Here is a 24,972-nt window from a genome sequence, read left to right as displayed (position 1 = left end):
CAAAAACCAAATTTGGCCCAAACTGATCATCATTTTTACATGAAAACGAGAACCCTGTTAATTAGTTGAGTTTCACATCAGCTAATAAATTTATCACTGTTAAAATTTGCATGCACCCAACAGGAGCAAGGTGTGAAGATATCAGAAACAGCTTTTTCAATTTTTTATTTCCACTCATAGTTTAAGATTCAAAGTTTCTGATTTTTTTATTGAATTCCACCTGGAGATTGACTAAACATACACTCATGGATGGACACCCCTTGTTTCATGGGTCAGCTAAACTAATTTTTCAACTATCGGCAGCCGGTTTGTTAACAAATAAATTATGCACCAAAGCCTCTTTAGTCCTTTCCCCATTCTTGAAAAAGAAAAGAAAAGAATAGCAAATTCTCAATTCCCTATGCCCTTGCCATTGCCCATTTTCCCATAACCATATGCTCTCTTTCTTCTTTCACTTTTCTTGTTGCCACGGACATAGACTTTTGTTGCTTAGTTCAAGGACAAATACTATATACTAACATGGTTTAACTTTATCAAAACGAAATATATACGTGTTCTTAGTACTTTTCGTATCAACTTTGTTGCTTTGTAATATACCTAGGCAGCCCCTTGTTCTAATTCCTGTGGGCAAATACTATCTACTATCTAGAAATGTGCTTTTCAAATGCTAAAACATGATTTTGGAAGCACATTATGACACATGAAAACATATCTAAGTTGTAGTATTTTTTTTCTTTCTTGACACTTTTCTGCTTTCTCTTTTTCGATTTTCTATTACGGGGTGAAAATAAACAGTGTATCGTGCCTTAGAAGATGGAGATACAATTCTCTATTGGCATTTCAGGGTCCTTTTTTAATGCGCAAGGACGTTGCATGCGTAAGAGTTCCATTTGTGAGGAATTTGATTGGATATAAGACATTTCATGAATACCAAGTCTACGGAATAGATATGACTGTCAGCCAACATGAATAAGATTAGATGGTTCTGTGGCTAGACAATTAGAGAAACAATAGATATTGCTGAACCCTTTTTATCTGATGATAAGCACAGACTTTTGTCCTCATCAGACATGATTTTATCAGCAGCCGATGGCCACTGGCCCCTCCTGTCTTCGGCGGATGAAAGTGCTGAGGATTGAAGTGCCCAACATATCGAAGCTGGTGTTGAGAACATCAATAGACCCGTCAATGTCAACTAAATCACATGTTGATCTTGTCGTTTCGAAATAATAATGGGGGATTGCAGCATTGAGATGTTAGGATTCATGCAATTTGCAATTTATGATCCCGGAAAGCTGAAAATTACAGTTACCTTTGCTATAACTCGTGCATGTAATTTTATCATAGAAAAAGATTGCGCCCTTATTTACTTTAATTTGCAACAAAACATCAGAACATGTAAAGCAATTCATAATTTGTACTTTCCATATTTTGTGAGTTATTAACAACCTAAATTATATAGTACAAAAGTAATAATTTTTTGTACTCATAAAAAAAAAAAAAAGAATGCCTTTAAGAGCTAATAATAAATTTGACTTTCCTTAAACAATCAATAAAATTTAGCAGAGTCAAATGATGCTATGTGCTTGTAACTTGAGCAAAAGTTCTAAGGATGGGGCAGACTGCGAGTGAGAGATTCCGGGCAGTATTTAATTAGGGAAGTCAGAAGCAGAAAAGTCTTGGTTCAGATCAGGATTTGCTCAACTGTTACATTGGATATTAGCTGGTAAACTAATGACGGAATACCTTATCTCCATTTCTTTGCTTGCTCGCTCATGCTTCCTCTTCATTATCACCTAAAGTCAAATCCATGCGTAAGGTCATGTAGACTTGTAGCCTTTGTATTTGAAATATAATAGCAGCACGAAAAATGGTTTGAGCAATGGTCTTCAAGGCAACAAAAGCTAATATTATTAGTTCACATTTGAATTCAGAGAAATGTTATTTGTACTCTCATTTTTGTTAATCACAATCCCACTATCATTTTAATTATACAGTTTTTATTTATTACATCATATAATAAAAAAAATTGTGACAATGCAAATAAGAAAAAATGGAGTGCGAATAACATTTCTCTTAATTTATTTGCCAATTCGTGAGGTGATCGGTCAAAACGAATTATAGTTAGATAACAGATATAATAAACTCACTTTTTTGTATATCTATTTTTAGCAAAACAACTTACGTTTCATTGTATCAAAGAGAAATATCATCACGTCAAATTGAAAGGCTGCAGCTTCCATTTGATTTGTGCTGAATATGTCAGTAGCCAAGATATTTATCATCCAAAAGGGCCATCTTCTAGTGTTAGGATTAATTATCTATTATCTGTTCTCATGCATGGTGTTTCATCAAAAAAGGAAATTAAATAACTCGTCTTCTTATATTGGAATTGGGAGATATATTAGGAAGCCATCCTATATAAATCCACACTATTTCTTTTTTTTTTTGGCAATACAAGGAGTGTCCCAACTTTTGCCAAACTAATCTCCTTGCATCCGTACACCCTACCCCCAAGAATACACGAGACGGTAGGAGAGTTAGAATCGATCACACAACCTGAAGCCTAATGAGGTTATCCATAGCCAGTGGATCTGTGCCCGGGGGGCCTATATAAATCCACACTACACTACATGTTATTCTTTTTTTTCACCATTATCTTGGGTAGTGTATACGGAGGAAAAAGAGGGAGTTTTAACCATTTTCAAGTCTGTTTGGAAAGAGAAATGATGGAGGAATAAATAATTAGGGGCCGGGCAAGGCAGGGAGGTTACCGGGTTCTGTTCTTTTTTTTCACCATTATCTTGGGTAGTGTATAAGGAGGAAAAAGAGGGAGTTTTAACCATTTTCATGTCTGTTTGGAAAGAGAAATGATGGAGGAATAAATAATTAGGGGCCGGGCAAGGCAGGGAGGTTACCGGGTTCTGCAAATAAGCCGCCTTGCACCGCCGTCCCGTGTCCCTACCTCCATCATTCAACGTTTACCAGTTCTTGTGGATTATATCATATATTTTAACTACTTCTTTGAAAGGAGGATTAGAAACTTTGTATTTTTACGTTTAATAAAGGGTTGCACTTATCGAAAATTTGCCGACTTTCCCGTTGTTTTCGACAAAATTGATGCATTCCTGGGGTTTAGGTTTGTAAAAATTGACGTAAGCTCTTTGGGTTTCGAAAGAAAAAAAAGTGGGTCAAGATTTTTTAAAGAGTATGATCCAGTTGAGTTTAAATATGTTCTTAAATTAAGATTTACACTCTACTTTATTCATTGCGTATATTGATAATACAAAGTGACTTGCTTTTTTTTTTTTAGATTAATCTTTCATACACTGACAGTGTATATTCTTTCAACATTGGATGCATGGTATATAATCCAATTTTGAATTTGAAACTCAAATTTTGCATATGTGTCGTGTATTTAACCATGATAGTGTGTACACTGTTAGTGTATATAAGATTTTTTTTTTTTTGGTATTAATATGCTTCCAAATTGCAAAGGCAAAACTCGTAGTATCCTATCCTTCGCTTGAGAATCAAGAAAATTTTACTTGAATCTAGAATGGTTTTACAAGTCTACAATAACAATTCGAATTGAATCTAGAATATTTCTACAAGTCTACAATTTTCTAAGTTCCTTTTCTGTAAAAGTAAATTAATGATTACAAACGACTGCTAAGACCTTCTGTTCCTTTCCCATTTCCTTCTTCCTTCTATTTTATAAAAAAAAAACAAAAAAACGAAAACTTCCATTCAATAAGAATCGTTATGAACTGGATGCTATCCCAAGATTCAAATATATTGACTAGTAATCAACCAAAGAAAAAGTATGAACAGTCAAAAGAATTAAAGATATCTAGTGATGTAGGTTGAAGAATTAGATGAACCGGTGAAGAAGAATTTTGACTAGGAATAAAATATTCTCAAACTAACTACTGAATGAATGATTGAGAAAAACAGAGGTACAAAAGTACATAAATGGACTAAGAATTTTGGTCCAAAAATTGGACGAATTGGCTGATCAACCCTCATGAACTTCAGCACAAGATCTTGACAAAATAAGCCCCGTGACTAAACTCCCTATAAATTGAATAACAGATTTTCAACTTCTGATCAAGACTGAATATGCAAAGTCCTTTCAATTTTAACAGATTTTTTGGTACACTATTTTAAATTTTTGTGGCTGAAATTATTATGGATTTGATGATTCGTTTTGACCGTGCTGTTCCTGGTAAACGTTATATTCTACCCCGTTGAAGGGTCCGTCAAAATTAGCATTTTATGCAGTGGCCATTTTTATCGTCAAAAACTAAGAAATTCAACAAAGGGACTCAGATGAAAAGTTGCGTGTCACGGTTTATAATTTGACCAAAATGCGCTGGGAGTTCACGCGCCATTTTAATTTTTTTTTTTATTTCTTAATCTTGATGACATCAAGATTAATTAAAAACCAAATTGTGTTTCTGCTCTTGATTCAAAAGGTTCACGAAGTATATGAACTTTTCAAAGCACGAGAAAACCCTTAAAGGGTTAAGGGAAAGTGCCATAGATTTTTATCAATATAAGTACTTGGAATTGGCTGAATTCATACCTTTCACGTTAAATTTGCACTTTTGATGCATACCCTTTATTATTTTGTACCATTATTATTCAATCTTCTATATATGAAGCGATTTTCATTTTAGGATGGAGGGATGCGAATTTAGCCTTTTCTTAAATCATGACTCAGTCATTTATATTTTTTTTAAAAAAAAATGAAAAAAATCAAAAGCTATCCTAATCGAGATTAAGAGATAAAGCAATTATTAACATTACCATATGGATCATTTGGTTATTGAGCTATTCGTGTATATTATAACTCGTAACTTCTTTTAAACAAACGGATGCTTCTAATGCTCTATGTTTACCCTTTTTTTTTGTAATTCATGTTTGACAAAATTAGCCAAAAAAATATGTAGTGCTGAAAAAGGAATACGACTTAGATTTTTCCGGTTCACTCGTTTGATTACGTATATAATTAATTATAGATGTAAAACATCAACTTCTGTTAATTAACAAATGACAACTGCCAATATTTTAATTACGTGGACTTTTCTAGAGAACTGCAAAAGATGATGCTCCTAGTGTTTATCTCTTTGTCTCACACTTTAATCGCAACAGAAGAAAAGTGTGTCACTTGGTTAACTAGTTGGAGCATTATTTTGTAGGGTAAATTACATATAATCCCCGTGGTGGTTTTATCTATTATTACATGATCTTTCTAACATTTCAAAATATCCACTTCACCCCCTATAATTTTATGAAAAGTGAAAATTTGATGAAAAATAACCTATGTACTCCACCGTTAGTTGAAATACTAATAGTATCCTTATTTAAATGCTAAATCAATTGACGGTTTAACCACCTTGTATAAAAACATAAGGAGATTACATGAATTTATTCATGCAAAAATCACAGAGAGATAAAATGGATATTTATACAAATCATAAAGAGATTGCATGGATGTTAAAATTTTATCACACACACTTTTAGAGCACGTTTGGTATAAACATTGTAATCGATTGTCTATTCCGTCCATTTTTCACTTTATATAATAAACGATAGGAGGGTTATGTTAAAATTTTAAGAAGCCATCTGATATTATATAAAACTATAGGAGGTAATAAGTAATTTATCCATTTTTGGTGGAAATACTAGCTCAGTGCTGCAGCAGTCTGGGACAAAGAGTGGCAGTATACTTTGTTTTCGATTCGATAATCCCATAAACGATTAAACAATTGCTGTATGGGATCTTCCACCTATATCAATTCCCTGTAGTTAAAGTAAGTAAATCAGTTCCCAAGTGAAAATTAATAAAGGGGTCCATTTTGATTTTATATAAGTGAAAAGTTGCAAGTCTAAGTTAGGACTGTTATGAACCATGAATATTTGTCTAACTCTTGCATTAAACGTTAAAAAGATGAAATTTGAGTTTATAGCGTGCTTCTCAACAGATAAAATTTAAATTACCGCACAATTATCGTGCATTTTACTGTAATATGACTAGCCACCTAATTTACAGTTAGTGCGTTCTTATCCCTTTTGCCTAGATGCCAAAAAAAAAAAAAAAATTTAGGTAAAACCACCGCTGACAGTTTAACTTTAAACATCATCATGTTTCACCTTTCACGCGGTTAATTACTTTATGGGGGTACTTATTGAACCCAGTTTACAAGGTAAAACGTTTGAATTATCAAACACTTAGACCAAAATTATAGATATGTATTAATAGGAGGAGAATAATTTCAAATAATTAACACGAAATACAGCTATACATATATACGTAACTGATTTTACCTGTCGAAGAGGTCTTGATATAGTGCTTAAAGTTGAAATATCAAAACTTAGAGGTCATGAATTTGAATACTTATTCTTCCTCCTCGCTTCTTAAATCTCATTCCTCTTCTATTACAAAAAAAAAAATTTAAAAAAAGGACTTTTCCATACAATATTGTCCCCTTATGCTGTGGAACTAATTTAACCTGCAGTTTAGAGCATGTAATTTAGTTACAAATTACGAGTTATGGTAATACTTAACTACTTTTGTTTGTGTGGTGCTTAACCTTTCAATCCATCATTTTTCCACAAGAGTCAATGCTGCATTTTAGAATATTTAATTTTGAGTAAAATTTATATACACTAACGGTGCACACACTATTATAATGAGATGTACGATATATATGTAAAATTTGAGTTTTAAATTCAAATTTGAATTATATGTCATGCATCTAATAATGAAAGTATATACACTGTAAGTGTATAAAAAATTAATCCTTTAATTTAATGACCTCCTACAAATTATGGTAATGCTTCACCGATTTTGCTTTTTGTGGTGCTTAACTTTTCATTGATCACTTCCACTTAAGCATAGCACAGGTATCAAACAGTTATTCCTCCAAGGGACACGTTGTCAAGCATTTAACTGGAGCTTTATATCCGTCTAACTTTTTTATTGTTTTCATGGGACATTCATTAAAATATAGTTTATGTTTCAAAATTTTTAAAAAATAAAGTCAATTAATATATATATATATATAAAGCAATAATTGTTAGTGTGTATATTTCCATGATAAGTTAGGTGTGATATAGGTATATCAACAAGTGCCTCTTGAACACTGGTTAAGAAAAAACCCTTATTGATATTACCAAAGTAGACAAAAGAAAACAACAAGAAAATCATTAAAATTTGAGAGACCACATTTTACATGAGCTCGAATTGTATTTGACCCTATAATAAACAACAACAATAACAACAACAAAAAAACTAACCTAAATATCTAAAAAAAAAAACTATTCATTTTCTTTTTTGTTTCCCAAATTCCTTAGCCATCTTGAACCTTCCTATACCTCTCTCTCTCTCTAGAAAAGGAAATTAAAGCCAAATCTAGATGTTCCCACATCTAGAATCAAAATTTTACTAGTCTTGATTAAGGGGCTTGAAACGTGTACAAGTATTAACTTCTTACACTAATAATATGTTAAGGCTTAAATTCTTGACCAATAAAGCGAAAGATATACCGGGACCATACTCGAAATAAGACAAAATTGGATTTCCCTTATAAACTTCACTAAAACTAGAACAATGGTCCACTTAACTTACAGAAGAAAAATGTTACATCCTTAAAACCAACTTGAAAATTCATAATGTAAACAACAGAACTACTACTATAGACTAGAAAACTGAAAAAGAGCCAAAGGAAAGATCCATACATAATAAAATAATGAAAGTAAAAGGGAAGAAGATAGATAATACTTAGTTGATGAGGACATGCATTGTGATTTCACACCTAGCCAAAAAACGCGTAGAACACAAGCTCCCCCGTAGCTGCCACGCCAGATAATAAGGGATGACCCTCCATCCTGATTCCACGGAGCAAGACAAACACAGCCTACCTTTTGCGTGTGCTATAATCATATGTGTTTATCCAGAAGGACTCTAATCTTCTTACATAAAGAAAGCCAAGTGCTCCACTTTTGTACGTCACACAAAAACTTTTACACACAGACACACACTAATTATTTATTTATTTATTTATTTTATTAACAAGGGAATCGATAGTCGTTATTTGAGAATGTGCACTGAATAAATTCAATCTCGTGCAATAGTCCGCTGACCATACAGAGGAATAAGACATACTAAGCAAATCCCGTGTGACAGACATATATTTCAGGAGAGATTCGAACTCGAATTGGTAGGAAGGCATGACACCAACTCTACTATCTCGATCAATTCAAGAGACAACTGATTATTTATTTTAGAGGAAAAAACCTGGGGAGCTCTTAAACTATTGTCGTTGTCAACTTTTGGCCCCTCATCTAAAATTTGTTTCCGATTGATTCTTAAATAATTAAAAATGCATACTTTGAGGACTTCTGATGACTTTAAGCACAAATCTGACCGGAATTAAAGGGCATTTTTGTCCATTCATGTTTAACCAATTTTTTCCATAAAGAGTTGGTATGTTTTCCATAAAAAATTGGTATAAAACATACTACAAAACTTATTAGTTTCTCATAAAGAGCTGGTATGTTATGCGCTATTTAACCAATTTTTCATATTTAAACAAATTTATAAAAATTAAAATAACGTATTTGATTAAATATGTTTAAATACGTTATTTTAATACACTTTCAAATACGTTATTTTAATTTTTGTAAATTTGTTTAAATATGAGAAATTGGTTAAATAGCGCATAGTATACCAGCTCTTTATGGGAAACTGACAGGTTTTGTAATATGTTTTGTACCAACTCTTTATGGGAAACATACCAGTTCTTTATGGGAAAAATTGGTTAAATAGCATCCAAAGAAAAACTAGTATGTTTTGTATTTAACATAAATTAAATATGTAAAAGTTAAAAAAAAAAAAAAGAAATTGCCCATAACATACCAACTCTTTATGGGAAGGAAGACTTGTTTTAATCTTTAAGTTGTGTAGCGTCAGTGGAATAAAAGTGAGAAGGTGATAGGTCTAGAGCATAGCATTTTGGTCCTTAGTTGCTGGTTCCGAGGGTTAAACATGAACGGACAAAAATACCCTTTAATTCCGGTCAGATTTGTGCTTAAAGTCATCGGAAGTCCTCAAAGTATGCATTTTTAATTGTTTAAGGATCAATCGGAAACAAATTTTAGATGAGGGGCCAAAAGTTGACAACGACAATAGTTTAAGGACTCCCCAGGTTTTTTCCTCTTTATTTTACCAAAAGATAAAAATTAATGCCTAACTTAAATGCTAGTAGTGGTAGAAAAAATGTGGTTTAAGCTAATTGTAGTGCTCTACATACACCGACCAAAGAAAAAGAAATCAAAGAAATAACTTAAATGGTTGATATAGGGATATAACCTGTTTAGAATTATGACGTGTATTCATTATTGAGGGACGAGAGACGCTTTTACAAGTGCCTTTTTTGGGTCAATCGTAAAAATTATAATAGTTAAGTCTTGACTTTAATCTTAAATTTAGGTTTAACTCAGGTTATCGAGGAGCAAGTAACTTTTTTTGAGTGTTATAGTATGTCTGGAATGCACATTATTTATACCTTATTTACATACACTGATTTATTTGTATTATCAACATATTTTTTAATCACTTTTTTTATCTCACATATATCACATCAAAAAAATACTACAGTATTTTTTCATAAAATTATCTCAAATAATTTACTATCCAAATAGTTATATTTAGCCATTTAGGTTTAACATTTATTTTCGAGGGGATAGTCTGCTTTCTTGAATATTATTTGTGTGGGTCTCGTGGGAAGGTTTATCCTGTTATTAGAGAAAATAAAAAAAAATGTAAAAGAAAAAATCAACTTATTTAATTTGTCCACTTTCATACGGACGAAAACAAAAAGCTCCATTTATTGATATAGTAGCAATTTAACATTAAATAATGGGATCTGACCCTTTGCCTCGGTATATAAAGCCCTCCCGTTAAACCTTTCTCTTCATCTCCTCATTTTAGACCTTTCTGGCTCAGCTTGCAAACCCAAAACCATAACAGAGAAAACAGAGCAAAAAGAGATTCGTAGCACGCCATTGCTTTGCTGTTTGCCAAAGTATTTCTGTTCTCTCCCCTGTTTTACCTAAAAGCTTAGGATATCTTTGGTCTTTTGTATTGAAGAAGCCACTAAATTGCCAGTTTTTCCTCGATCAAGAGGCCAACTTTTTTGTGCTTTTGGTATGTATCTTCTCTTCTTTATCCCTCTGTTTTGTATGTGTATGCAAAAAATAGGAAAAGGGTTGCTTTTGAATATCTATTTGCATGAAGAGATTTGGATAAAGTTTGAGTCTTTCTGTTAAGACAATTCAGTATTGGTATTGACCTTCGAACCTCTGAGTTTTTCTGCAATGGCCTTAATCTGTTTTTTGAAAATTCTGATCTTTTCTTTGTTTGTTTTGAGTGATAGAAGGTGAAAGGAAGTGGAATAGAATATTTATCTGGGGTAGCTGGATAAGGCTTAAGGGGCTTCTGTGAGTTCAGGGGGCAAAGCAAATTTTGGTGGATTATGATTCATGGTTACATTGAATAAAGCTTGAAACTTGGTAGAAGAAGTTCAAATTTTTGGTATAATTTAAGCACTGTGTTTCGTACCAATATTTTTTCGCCATTTGGTATTTACATCTTGATTTCGTTTGTTTTCTTTATTGATGAGAATAGTCCTGGATGATGAAATTCTTGTATGTTGTGAGTCCTTTTTTTTGGACTTGGTATTGGGGGTGTTGGGGGAAAGGGGGAAAGGGGAGGAAGAAGAATTGGGTATGTTTGGCAATTTAAATTGTGCGAGAACACTCTTGTCTCGTGTATTTGAGATCAAAGCTATGGGGTTTTGATTCTTATCATTTCACCTTATGATTTCCAGGTGAATCTTGTTAGAGTTTGATGTGCTTAATGAAGTATTCCTTCTTGTGAGTTCTGAATTGTACCATAATTTGCATCTGTGGGGTAGAGATGGCGAAATCTCTCAATTCTTGCCCATCTCTACTGAGATGGGTGAATCCTTCTAGTATTTAGTGCCACTTTCTAGATGCAGTGTTTTGCCAAATGGATGTTCCAGCTGCAAGTTAGAGGACCCCTTATCATGCTAGCGTCCAAGCTTTGACGATGAATTCTGAGCACCTTAATTTGTACCTTTCTTGGTGGTCCTTATATGCCTCAAAATGGACCTTAACAATTTTCTTTCTGGGTTTTTCAGTTTTCATTTTCGGCATATGGTGCCTTTCAGTTCACCATCCCTTTTTCCCCCAATATGAAGTATTATCTTTTGTTCTTCTTCCTTTTTTTTTTCCAACAAGGACCATAGAAATCCTTCTCGTTTTGATTTTTTTCGAGGGTCTGTTTTATTATTTGACCAGACCTTTTAGATCTTTGAAGAATATATCTTTCAGAGAGTCTTGATTTTCTCTTGGGTACAATGAATACCTGAATCTCACTATTGAATCTTGTGTTAATCAATCAAATCCTATATCTGAGTATTGAGTTTCTCTTATACCACAAGTGGATGTGTTTTTTTGCTTACACTCCTTTAGTTTGGATAGTCTTCTGGACTAAATGGTGCAAAGAAGATGATATGAAGCAGTTGATTGAGTTGTGGCTCTTGCAACATCTTCTAGAAATATGTTTATCAATCTCCACAATCAATGTTCAGGACTTCATTCTGTGGGTGATATTAACTGTTTTATTCTTGAGGTGATAATTGTTCCTTGTCCACTGTTTGTTCACCTATTTATTATGAAATAAGTTGGGTAGTTGAGTAGAAGGTTAGTGGTAAAGTTTCTTAGAACGTGATAGGATGTTTATGTCGCAAAATTAATTTCCAACCAAAGTCTCACCTACCTGTAGTGCAAAAACCCATGATCTCCTTTTTGTCCATCTAAATATGTTTTCAAAGATAGAGATAGAAGAGTAGTTAATCTGATTTTTGAAACTTCCTGATATGTTATTTTGTATGATAGAGCTAAGAAAGGATGAAAAATAGGTGATCTTGATAACCGGATAGGCTCTGCTATGAAAAAACCTTGTAGAAGATTGTGGTTAGCTATTAGAGCAATAATATAGTTCAATCGGAAGTTTCTTTGAATTTTGGATGGTTTGCATATTTAACAATTAGAGTAGCTGATGTATACCATTATATCAATGGAAAATTGTTTCTTATTTACTTTCTGAACTGGTAGGTCATGGTTTTCAAGTGGTCCCTTGCCCAGCCAGGACTGGCTACTTGTACGCAACCTGTGCAATATTGTATTATTACTATAAGCTATGTATTGTAATAGCTAAATGGCAGCATTGTTCAACGTTCTGTTCGATTGGATTACTTAAATAATTCATTCAAATTGAAACGCCCTATGATGGATAGTAACCTCTTTCAGTCTCTGCTTCTGATACCTTTTGGATGAGGACATAAACTAAGATCATAATGAGTGGGATTGTGAAGCTTTAACCACGGAATTAGTGTCCAAACCCGTTCATGCTTTTGATGTTGAATAACACTTTTACCTTGGCAGATATTTATGCATATAGTTTATCAGAAATAATAGAAATTTGCAACTTCTTTTTGTTGTGAGCGGTTGAATCTAACCATCTTTATTTCTGCCCTTTTGTTTTCAGGTAATAGTATCAAAATTTTACTTGACAAGAAAGGCAAATAGTAATGGAGGAGTATTTCCAAGAGCCAGCAGTTGAAAACAACTTCGATCGAGATGACATTTCATTGACAAAGTGCAAATCCCATTCACCGGATGAGCTGGAAGATAATCCTTCGGGGGGTTTGGACTGTAACATTTGCCTGGGTTGCGCACGAGATCCTGTCGTCACGTTCTGTGGCCACCTCTATTGTTGGCCCTGCATCTACAAATGGATCCATTTTCAGAGCATGCCTTCTGAAAATTGCAACCTCCAACAGCCACAATGTCCTGTCTGCAAGGCTGAACTATCTGAAGAAAGTGTAATTCCTCTCTATGGTAGGGGACTGGCTACAAAGCCTTCTGAAGCAAAAGCGGGACAACTAGGCATAGTCATCCCGCAAAGGCCACCAAGCCCAAAATGTGGAAGTATGCTGTCATTACCCACAACGCCGAATATCTCACGTGCAGTTCCACATCTTCACCGACTAAGTTACACACAACCACCACAATCTTACCCTCAGTTTTCCAGTGGCACAATGAGTCCGAACACGTATCATCCATTGGTCACGATGCTTGGTGAAATGGTTCTTACTAGGATGTTTCGGAACCCACAGGCCTATTCATACCCAAATTCATTTCATCTGTCAGGTGGTAGCACTCCGAGGATGAGAAGGCAAGTGATGCAGGCTGACAAATCTCTCAGCAGAATATGTTTTTTCCTCTGCTGTTCTATGGTTTTATGTCTGCTGCTGTTTTGATACAGTTTTCTCCCAATCCTCCCAAACGTATACATGTAAAAAAAGAAAATCCACCCCTGTTATACAAACTCAGCCTATTAATGTAGCAATAGCAAATCACAGAGTGTGTGCCATCTCCAAATCTGAAGCTGCTGATATATACTATTTGATCTCAGTTTCTAAGTATGAACAATTCTAAATATTTGGTTGTATGCTGGAGGGACTAATAAACAAACTTCACTTCCTACTATCTCAGTCTTAAATAATTACTACTAACATATGTAGGTTAAAGAAGTACAATAATTTCTCCATTAAGCCCTCTATTCCATGTGACCAGACTTCACCTCCATTCCATTATCAAGCTACAATCATACTCTGCTCTAAGGTTTGGAGCACATTTTTGGTGGTGGTTGATGCCACGCTACACGGATAATAAACTGACTTATTGAGTGGCTGGTGGGCCACAAAGTTGATTCCCTTGAAACAATTGAGGTTGGAGGAGTAATTGAGGAGTAAATTGCATCAAAGCACTATAGATAAGATGGATATGTTCATGATTACAAGTAGCATAATGGTCCACTATATATGTTGATAGAGGGTAAGGTCTAGTCAAATTTGGGAAGCAAGATGGTTGAATGAATAGGCAACTCGTAGACCTTCAGTCCCATGATCAAGAACCCACATGCATTTAACTTTGGTTGCAAGTCAAATTGTGTTCTCCTTTTTACTTCTTGTCATTTTCACTAGTGTCAAAATTGTTGATGAGGGAAACAGAAATATATGGTGGATGGTGGGGGCTATGGCGGTGGTGTGCAATATCGTACAATATGGTGGCAGGAGCAAGTGCCGTGGCGGCAACTTTGGAAGTTGATGGAGGAGAAGCTTCCAAACTTCGGTGACTAACTAAATTTTGATTGGTTTAGTAATCTATTTTGGACATTAACTTTTTAAGATTCTCATCAAATTCTTTGAGAAAAGGCCAACAAAGGTCATTTCTTTCCTCATCACTAGAAAATTCTGGCCCCTCTGATGGTCCATGGTGATTGGAACTAATAGGCGTGTGGGTTGGGTATTCTTAAATCCTTAATTTCTTCTTATCGGTCCCCATTACATCAAGACAAGCTCATAATGAAGCTTCCGATTTGCCATCATCTGCATCTTCTGTCTTTTTTTCTTTTTTGGCCCCTAGTAGTTTTCTCATAATGAACCTTCTTCTCCTCCTCCTCTTTATTATTGGTGCTTTGTCTTCACTACCCTTCTCTCCAGATTTGTTCTTCATAATATACTGTCAATGTGCATGTTGGATAGCGTCTAGCTCACAACTTTGTACACTTGATTCTTAAGAAATATCTCCCATTCTTATCTACTTTCTGCTTTTCAGCTTTCATCATGCAATGGCAGGTAGTTTTCCTTCTCCCATTCTGGTATTTTATATAGAACAAAGAAGTCTACTTACAAGCACAAGACATGCAAAATTGTATCAGTAGGTAATTAACTCAAATTTCCTCTTAATAAGAAAACAATGGCAACTGCTTTGGAGGTGGCCATAGCCCATTAAACACTCAAAAGATCTAATGCATTCTTTTTTCTTTAATCTTTAAGTGAATTATAAGTTAACAAGGTTAACTGGGACACAAGAACAAATACGAGGGTGCATTAGCAACGGAAACACTTTACCAACTTTTTTTTTGGTTGTAACCAACTATTTCTAGAATCATTGACCACCACATGTTTTTTGTAGGGTTGGAGGTCAAAGGTTCAAATCTTGACTCTCATTCAAATCTTGACTCTTATAAAAAAATTGCCACTTAATGTGGCTTCTCTTAGATTTACAGAGGTGTCTCTTGCATCCGTATATTCAATTCCCGTCGGTTTCTCTGTGACTATATTTTTCAGCTAATAGGCTTCTTCCTTTTTTTTTTTTTTTTTAATCTTTCTGTACCATGTTTTCACACATTTGCCTGGCTTATTTAGTGATCTTCCAGTACAAGTTGTCAGCTACGATCTTCCAGTACAAGTGATCTTCCGTCGGTTTTAAAGGCCTGGTGGTCACCGTCAGTCTTGGTAGTGTTGTCACTATATGTGGCGGCCTTAATTGGCCTTGATTGATGGAGTCTCTACTCATATCAGTCCCCTTCCCCCTCCCTCTCCCGCTCTCCCTAGATTATCACATCAGTCCTCCCTTGTCCTTCTCACTAGATTCGGTTAGATTAGGCTATAGAAATTCTATCGTTGCAAAAAAAAAAGCCATCCTAATATATATTTGGTTCATTTCTGATCTGCATTTTTCTAGCTCTTCTAGTTGTTTACCGTAGGGCTTTACTCCAAGATCCTTCTACTTCATATCATGGCAATTTGTGCCATGGGAAAAAAAGCAAATCAGAAGGATAAGACATTAAAATCACTTGATAGGATTGGATAAATGTCCCATTATAACATGAAAGCAATCCAAATGATCACGTTACCTTAATAATTTGGTGTTAGTACCTAACTAGTCTTGATAATTTATAAAAGACATTATTACAGGCAAAGGGCGTGAAACAGCACGTAAATGATGATATACCAAATTTATTGGATAGGGCCAGCATAATGCAACAAGTAACGGTGGAACATTCGACAACAAAGAATAAAAAGAGATTTTAAGAGCTATTTTGTTTCCAAATCGTTGTCTCTCCCGTGAATTATTCAGTCATAGATTCGATTTACATGGTTTCGCCCTCTTGGAAAAACTAATATAATATTGATGAATCCAACCCAACTTAGCAAATAATTGGCATAATTGAAATTAATTTCGAGCATAGACAAATAAGTCGATAGTTAAATTAGTCGTTGATCACAAGCGGGTCAAAATTATTCCACCATCCTGAGATAATACAGGTCCTCTTAATAGAAAATATGACCACCTTTTTTTTTTATTGAACCATGATCCATTTTTTTGGGATAATTTCAAGAACTTCCCTTGAGATTTTTGAGTATTTCACTTAGTTCCTTTGAAGTTTTAAAAATTACACTTACCACCCTTGATTTGACACTTTGGTAACCAAACCTTAAAACAGGGTCAAAATTTTAATGAATACCCTAAAATGTCCTTATCTTATAAAGTTTAATTTATTCTTCTAAACAATTGTAAAGTAATTTAGCACAATTATAAAAGACAAAGAGTCTCAAGTTTTTCATGCCCATATTTGTTAATTGATAATCAACTATGGCAATATATCTTTTGATATAATAGGCTATTGTTTATAGTGCTCTATTAAGCATATATATTCTTTTTAAGATAGAGAAAAAAGTGCTATCTTTTTTTTTTTTAAGTTTATGGACTATTTTTTTTTAATAAAAGTTTATGGACTAGTTTAGTGATTGAACTACCATAGTTTGGTAGTGATTTTGAGCCATTTGTTTTTAATTATTCTTGATTTTGATACCAAAAAAAGAGCTACTAAAAATTGGATGATATTAAAAGTTATCAAAAAATTACTTGTTTAACATTTGATCTAGACAGATATTAGGGATAACATTGATAGTTTATCTATAATTCTAATGAAATATTAGAGAAATGAATAAGAAGGAAAAAAAATTATAAAATCCATCCTTTGTATAGACATGGCAACAAGGGAGTTTTATTAAATTATCAATATTAGTATTGTCATTTTAAATGGACAAGGGAGGTAAGTGCAATTTTTGAAACCTTAAGGGAGCCAAGTAAAAATATTAGAAACCTTAAGGGACCAGATTGTTTCTCAAATGCCTCTTTAACAGGGCCCTTAGCGTGAACTTCATGGTATGATTTTGATGCAAAATATTTTTGGGGACAATTCGGCCATAATTAGAGATAAGTCAACAGCAAATGGGACACTCATGCAAAAAAAAAAAGATTAATTCAGATTAATCTTAGGCGCTGGTCTACATCACATTCTAACTTTCCCAATCTCTAGTTCGCCAAAAAGAAAAAGAAAAAGAAAAAGAAAAAGAAATGATTAATTCAGATTAATTATTGTCCATAAACGTTATTCATTGGGGCTTAAGAAAACTAAACTAAAAGCATCTGGAAAAGCCATCTTGCAGACCATTCTTCTTGACTTTGTCCACCAATCCTGGGGTTGCTTCCTTAATGTACCAATGCCTTACTTGGGAGTAAGAACTAAGAATCAATCAGGTTTTACACCTTTAATGGGACTAATGTCCATGAAATTTATTTCCTACAATCCAATACGACAAGAAAAGTACAAATAATTTTCACAATTTGACATTGTACTCCATTTGCACTTACCATAACAAAAAAAAAAAAAAAAACACAGGTCTCTCTCAAATATTTCATGGAAATAGTTGCACATCGAATTAAGGCACTAAAACATCCCACAACCACTAAATAATCATTATCATGCATAAGACTTTCAACTAAATAAGCCAATTGGCCGTGCCTTCAAACCTCAATGCCTATATAAACAAGGCTTTTAAATTAGGATCAATCTTTCCTACACTGACAGTGTATACACTATCAGTGTTGGATGAACGACAATTATGAAAATTTTGAATTTAAAATTCAACTTTTGCACAAATGTCATAAATCAAATAGTGATAGTATATACACTGTCAGTATATATAAGATTTACTCTTTAAATTATCAGTTTGAGTAAAAAATATATAGATTATTCACCTTTCAAGAAGCTAGTTTTTGCCTTATAGAGAATTATTCTCTTCTTCAAATTGACAATAAAGTATGATTTGTAGCCAGCTGAGGTTGATCAATTGATATACACTACAGCTCAACCAGCTCTTAGGTTCCGGTTCTGGGCATATATGTACGTGCTTTTCATCTCTAATCACCAGCATATTATGTGCAAAATCTCATTGATTAGTGTCTAACACTACTCTTTGAGGCCTGCTGGTGCTGTATATACGATCGATTAGAACTAAATTACCACAAAATGGGGTGCTTTATCAAGCTCAAGAAATCGTCACAGCATCACCAATCCTGTTTCTTTTCCTTAATAGAGTAATGCTGCAGGCTGAGGGACGTTTGCCTGGTCAGTGAGGAGGAGGAGAAGAAGGCCATGGTGGCAAGGGATTTGAGGGAGAAGTTGAAACTGGGAGGCAAAGCAGGTCAAGAATACAGAAGTCTGCTGTATATGCTTCAACGTTACCAAAGCGTGGTCCAACACCTCCATCAGGGTCTAGTCCTATTACAAATAAGGAGTTGTTAAGCCCTGGATGTGTCCTTCCCCCCAAGAAAGTGAAGCAAAGAGTACTTATACTATAGTAAATAAGCAGCTTGGCATTCAAGAATGCATGTTGATGAAATTGTTTTATTTTAGCAGCTTAGATAGTTTAAAGACGGAGTGTAATAAAACGTAAGATAGGAGTACTATAACACCAAACATGTTACCGAAAACCATGAAATTTTTTTTTTTTTATACATGTGGTTAAGGTTTCAAAATGTCTATACGTGAAAGGATGTACTGTATTATCATATTTATATGATGGTTTGTGAAGGAATACATTTTTTTTCTTTACAGATGCATCAATTAAAATCTCCTCTCCTTTTAGTATTGTAAAGAGCATTTATCCATCTGGTTTGGTTCTTTATTTTCTTAGTTTGGTTCAAAAACTTAAAACATGTTTTTGCACATCTTGCAATAAGCACATATTTTCTTGGCCGGCCGGTAATATGATCACAATGAGGTAGCATCTATTTTGAAAGTTTATAATATTGGATATAAAAGTGTAAGTTGAATATGTGAATCTGTTTACATGCGTTATATTTTTTGCTTTTACCAAGAACAGCGCTAAGGTGAATAGTGGATTCAAGAATAGCTATGACAAGATTGGAGGACAAATATGTTCCACTAGCACTACCTTTTTTTTCTTTTTCATCAAGAATTGCATGCAGTATATGGGGACTTTATCTGTCAACAGAATTACTTGTCTAGTTGAGCCAAAAACAATTCATTTAGAAAACTCGGCCTTAGTACATCTCAAATTGCTGGTCCTTAAACTTCACTTCTTAATATATATATATATATATGCATTTTCTTAAATTAAGATGAAATTTGTTGATTTGATATTAGAATTGAATAAGAGAAAAGTTCCAAGAATCATAAAAGTCCTCCATAGAAATAACCAGTTTGATTTCACATCACCTCCTCCTTCATTTGAAGTCAAAATTGTTTTTCAACAGCAAGCTAATTGAGCAAATCTTGTTGTTAGTAAATTAATATTTCCTTAAAAGGCATCAAAATTTCGATCACAAAGTCAGGTTGTCAAACTTTTCTCAAATGTGCAAATTTAATTCAGGTCCCTTTCTTTTAAATTTTTTGTCCTAGTCTTAATTTTGTGTTTTCATGTTCTACTTACTACTCTCATGTTTCAATATTCACACATTTGGTCCCTTCTATTTCTAAAAAGGATCAGGAATTGCATTTCTTTTGATTCTCCTTTTCTACTTTTCATTTCCCTTCTTGCTTCTTCATTCCTATTCAAGCCTTTCTGAAATTTTTCTAAAAGGAAGAAAAGCATAAATGAAAAGCATCGCATAGGTAAATAATAAAACTGAGGGACTAAAATCAAACAAGAATAACTCAAAAAAATTAAAACGTGAATAGGATAAAGGACAAAAAGTGTCGAAGCTGAATTATAAGGGACTAAAGTAAAACTTGTCCAATATATCTTTTTCACTTTAAAATGATTTAAACTTACAACTCCGATGAAATATTGTAAATAGTAGGTGTCGAATTTAAAACCTCAAAAAAAAAATAAAAAAACTTACAACTCGCCCATACGAAAACCCATAGGTACAAAAAGGGCCTAAATCAGCATACTACCATACAAATGAAACCTCGGTGCCAATATGTGATTTTGAAAATAACCCCCCAATCAAATAGAAGCCTTTTTAGCCTCATAAGTCATAGCCCGGACCAGATCATCATAAACCATTGTAAAATCTCCCTCCACAACAAGAAAGAACATACTGCAAAATCATTCCTCTGCCTGCACAAATGATCAATTCCTTCAAAAACTTGTTGAATTTCTGCAAGAAATCACACTATAATTGGAACGAGGCATCTGGGCTTTTCTCATTTTCAACAAAGACCTCTGTTTCCCCCTCCCCAAACACTTTGTTCAAGAGAATTTTACCAGCTGGAGACCCTCAGGTTTCCATTGTCCCAATTCTTGATCAATGGGTTCGGGAAGGCCGACCCGTTCATCGATCCGACCTCAAAACCATCTTCAAAATCCTGAGGAAAAACAGACGCTACACTCATGCTCTTCAGGCCTGTCTATTAGATTATGCAAGAAAAATGTGATTATTTGTTTATCTGCATTTATTGAACTTGTTGTAAATCCTGTGTTAAGTGATTTGCTATTAGGTTCTAGGTTGTAAATGCTCTATGGATAATGCTATTGAGGAAAAAGAAAAGAAGTGATCTTTATTACTTTATTGGGTATGTGTGACTTATGTTTATGTGAGTATGCATTAAGACTAATGAGGTTAGATTATGGAAAATTAGACCCTAAATTGAAGGTATTTTATGACTTTGAATTAAATGGGAAATGAATCAATATTTTTTTAGTATGTGGTGTTTAGTTTTGGTCGATGTTAGGGAAAGGAAAGACTGCACTAGCTCAGTCTTTCTGACTTGGTACGCTCCTATTGAAGCCAAGGTCGGAAAGGTTGAAAAAATTAGTCATGCACGCCCACTGATGAAGGATTTTTGATAACTTTTAATGAAAGGAACTTTTTTAGGCTAAAATGGTTGCTGAATATGTTTGATACTGATGCTGATGAAATTTAGGGAAATGATGGGGTTAACTTTGAAAATTCATGCTTGCATAGCACCTTGAGCGATCAGAAGAAATAGGGTCTTTGATTTCAGAAATGTTGTGGATTTGTGCTGCTGAGTTGGTTGGGAAGTAAATTGAAGCATTCCGATGGGAAATTTCTGTTTTATACCTTAAGAGACCATCCCTTGAGATTTGTACCTGGTGCCTTGATGGATGGTTTGTTCCAAAAGGATATAAGGTTTCGAAAAACCTGGTCTGATGTATTAATTCTATGAAGTCAATTTTCTAGTGGAATTTGGTAAGATGTGAAAAGTCAAATCTAAAATATAAAATATAATTGAATTTGCTAAGCTGTGAAGTGCCAAATCTAAAATATCGAAGACGGTTAGAAATGCAATACTATATTTGGGGGCTGTTTCTGAAAGTGAGATAGACAATGAAATGATTGAAAACAAGTATAATGGGAAGCCAACGTGGTGCTGCAATAACTGCAACTGTCCCACTTGTGAAAACTTAATCAGTGGTCAAGTAAAATACTTGGCTACAGGACTTTACTTCTACTGTTCTTGATGTCACATCTAGCAGGTTTTCCATTCAAATCTCCACAATGCTTTGTTCTTCCTACTCAACATGCATCTGAATCTTCATTGCATTGTTGCCATTTGATAGATCATTCCTACTGTTTTCCCATAACTGCTTTTTCCAATTGTTCTTTGTAAGTTATATGGATCATCAGATACAGATTTGGGAAAATCTAGCTGTTAGAACTTGGGGTCTTAAAATGAGAGCCATGAAACTCGTTGAAATCTGTTCAATCTGAAGTGAGTTTATTATGCTTCAAAACTTCGATCTTAAAGTTCTGCACTTTCAGAACTTTCATGCTTTTTATCATATTTTTTCTTGTGCTCTTGCCTCATCTGAATGATTTGGAGGTTTCACACAAAGAAGTAATTAAGGGTGCTTAACAAGAATGTATTGAAAGTTTCTCACCTGAGCTAGGAATCTTGAAATTTCACCGCTAACATGTATGCAAACTCCTCCACTTAAAGAAAGTGCTACCAGTTAAGAGACTGAAAGAACACTTGGCGTGCTTGTGGTATGAGAATAACCATATCAACCTGCATTTTGATTTCTTCTATAAACAAACAGATGCAATTGTGTAGTGCTTATTATCATATGCTTTTTATGATATTATCAAATTAAAAATCATGATGAAGATAAAATTTTGAGAAACAGTAACTGAACATTAAGAAGTTGGTGCTGTCTTATATCTGGATAAAATTGTTGAGATGTATTACTCCCTCATGTCTGGATTCCAATCAGTCTACTTACATAGGATGTTACAGGTAGTGTTGTTACTTTGGTGTTTACAGAAGTTGCACCTATCTTGAGAAATTGTTGCATTTACTAAGTGGCAAAAGATTTTGTATGTGGCAATAGATTACACTTTGAAAGGCTGGTGCTAGAGTGGTTTGCATAATTGCAGCATGTGCTGGTGAGGGTACATTGCGATCTTGAATCCTTCAAATCTCTATTTTTGGAGAAATGGACAAGGAAATGAATTATCCGAGCTATTCATAAGCTGCGATTCCTTTCAAGAAAATATGGCCAAAGATGGTTTTCTCTGCAATACCTGTATCTTGACATTCTTAGACGAATTTAGAGTTGTCTGCTATGTTGTAATATATCTTTCCACATTGATAATCATCATATACCATCTTTCATAGTCAAGTGAGGTAAATTCTTTGTTTTAAGAATTAGCTATTTTTTTCGTTTTAAGAGTAACTTCATTATCATAAAATTAACAATCAAGTTGTCGTCATTATTTTCACATTAATTTGTGATTTCATGAAAAATAAGCTTCTAGCATTACTTTGATTGGTAAAACTTGTAACATGTTTTATTGAATGGAGAAAAAGTAGTCTAATATGTAACTTAAATTTGTTTAATTGAAAAAACTAATAAGAGAGGGGGTATGATGTAAGAAATCCGAGGGGAGATCTTTATGATGTTGAGAAACTAAAAGGTAGATCAAGTTAATGTAGCCTTTAAGTTATTTTTACCGTGTAGACCACAAAAGCTCCTTGAGCCACTTGCTGTTTCTTCAGTATAATATGCAATTCATTTGAACCTGCAAAGTTTCAAGGCTATATTGTATGAATGCCTGAATTATCTCCTCTAATTGGAGCCCCATGAGTGCTGAAACTTTTGGCTCCATTGCTCATTTCTCATTTTTCTTTCAGTTGTCTAAGTGGATCGTTGACAGTTCTAACCTATCACCTGAAGATGTTGCAGTGAGACTGGATTTAATATCTAAAGTACATGGATTACGAGAGGCAGAGAACTACTTTTTTAATGTCCCGGATAGTCTGAAAACTTTTAAGGTCTATGGTTCTCTATTAAATTGCTATGCCAAGAAGAAATTAGTGGAACAGGCTGAGGCAATCATGCGTGTAATGGGAAGATTTGGTTGTAATATGAAGTTATCCTACTGTATTATGCTGAACCTCTACTCTAAGCTGGGAAAGCGTGAGAAATTGGAGAAGCTTGTTCGTCAGATGGAACAGGAAGGCATAACTTTTGATAAACCCGCATACTGCATCTTGTTGAATGCTTATGCTCTAAATTCTGATATAGAGGCCATGGAGAAGCTCTTGAAGAAAATGGAAGATGACCTTCTAGTTAATGTGAATTGGAATGCTTGTGTAACAGCAGCAAAGGGATACTTAGGAGCTAACCTCCAAGATAAAGCTTCTGACATGCTGAAGAAGGCAGAGAAACTTATCAGAGGCAGCAATAGAGGACTTGCCTACCAAATTCTCCTTAGTATGTATGCCAGTTTGGGTGACAAAGATGAAGTCACACGAATCTGGCATCTTTACAAGAAGAGAGGAAATATGACCAACAATGGGTACTTTCACATGATAAGCTCTTTAATCTGGTTGGATGACATTGATGAAGCTGAAAAGATTTTTCAGGAATGGGAATCTGTGAACACTTCTTATGACTTCCGAATTCCAAACACATTGATAAATGCTTATACTAAAAAGGGCTTGCTGCAAAGGGCTGAAGAATTTATAAACAGAGCTATAAACTGTGGCAGAAAGATTCCTGCAAGCACATGGGATTATCTAGCAACTGGATACTACAAAGATAATCAGATGGAGAAGGCAGTTGATGCAATGAAAAATGCCATCTTTTCTTGGAAAGGTACTTCTTGGACTTTAAACCGCACTACGTTGACAGCATGTCTGGAATACTTGAGAGAAAAGGGAGATGCAGAAAAGGAAAAGTTTGAAAGGTTACTTGCAGATCAGGGTATTGTTTTAGAACAAGTTTCCCGTCTACACGAGAGTCGAAGTCCTAGAACTGGTATCTTTTTTGAACTGGATGAGAATGATGAAGAAATGGATTCATCGTTTTCGGGATCAGATTAGTGCAAATGACGACTGATGAGTGATGCTCCTAGGACTGAGCTGCTCTAGCTGTTTCAAGTACATACTTGACTACTATTTTAATGGAATGCGGGTGCTCCAGAAGGAACATCCCATGGCAGCTCTTGAAAGGAAATCAGCTTCGAAGCAAAGCGAGAATTAAAAAGAAAAGTAATATAAAAGAATTCTTGAAGCCTCGCTACAGAAGAAGATATGATCCCAGATTTTGCTAGCATTGGGGTACAGTTTAGTAGTTTGATGCATGCACTGCAGAGAATGGAAAATGACGCCCTGACTACTACTTCCCTGAGGATTACAAAACTTTTCCATTTTATACCAGTTTCTAGCTGCTTCTCTGA

General features: G+C 34.4%; 2 protein-coding genes across 2 annotated transcripts; both read left to right on the top strand.

The window, feature by feature from the left end:
* Positions 1-12,668: 12,668 nt before the first annotated feature.
* On the top strand, positions 12,669-13,583 carry LOC113771761 (E3 ubiquitin-protein ligase RMA1H1-like; the record flags this gene model as incomplete). Its single annotated transcript, XM_027316323.1, has 1 exon — positions 12,669-13,583. A coding segment is annotated over one exon (750 nt), but the record flags the coding sequence as incomplete, so codon positions are not given.
* A 6,719-nt stretch (positions 13,584-20,302) lies between these two features.
* On the top strand, positions 20,303-24,972 carry LOC113769925 (pentatricopeptide repeat-containing protein At2g20710, mitochondrial-like). Its single transcript, XM_027314244.1, has 2 exons — positions 20,303-20,668; positions 23,423-24,972. The coding sequence occupies exons 1-2, from the start codon at positions 20,393-20,395 to the stop codon at positions 24,614-24,616; spliced, it is 1,470 nt and encodes a 489-aa protein (XP_027170045.1). The 5' UTR covers positions 20,303-20,392; the 3' UTR covers positions 24,617-24,972.

This window comes from Coffea eugenioides, chromosome 5, assembly GCF_003713205.1.
Source record: "Coffea eugenioides isolate CCC68of chromosome 5, Ceug_1.0, whole genome shotgun sequence".
In the NCBI taxonomy this organism is placed as follows: Eukaryota; Viridiplantae; Streptophyta; class Magnoliopsida; order Gentianales; family Rubiaceae; genus Coffea; species Coffea eugenioides.
This window is presented reverse-complemented; position numbering and strand designations above follow the sequence as displayed.

Coding starts and splice junctions, on each gene's coding strand:
- LOC113769925 (XM_027314244.1), top strand. CDS start 20,393: ATGATCAATTCCTTCAAAAACTTGTTGAATTTCTGCAAGAAATCACAC. Junction 20,669..23,422: donor GCTACACTCATGCTCTTCAG/GCCTGTCTATTA, acceptor TTTTTCTTTCAG/TTGTCTAAGTGGATCGTTGA.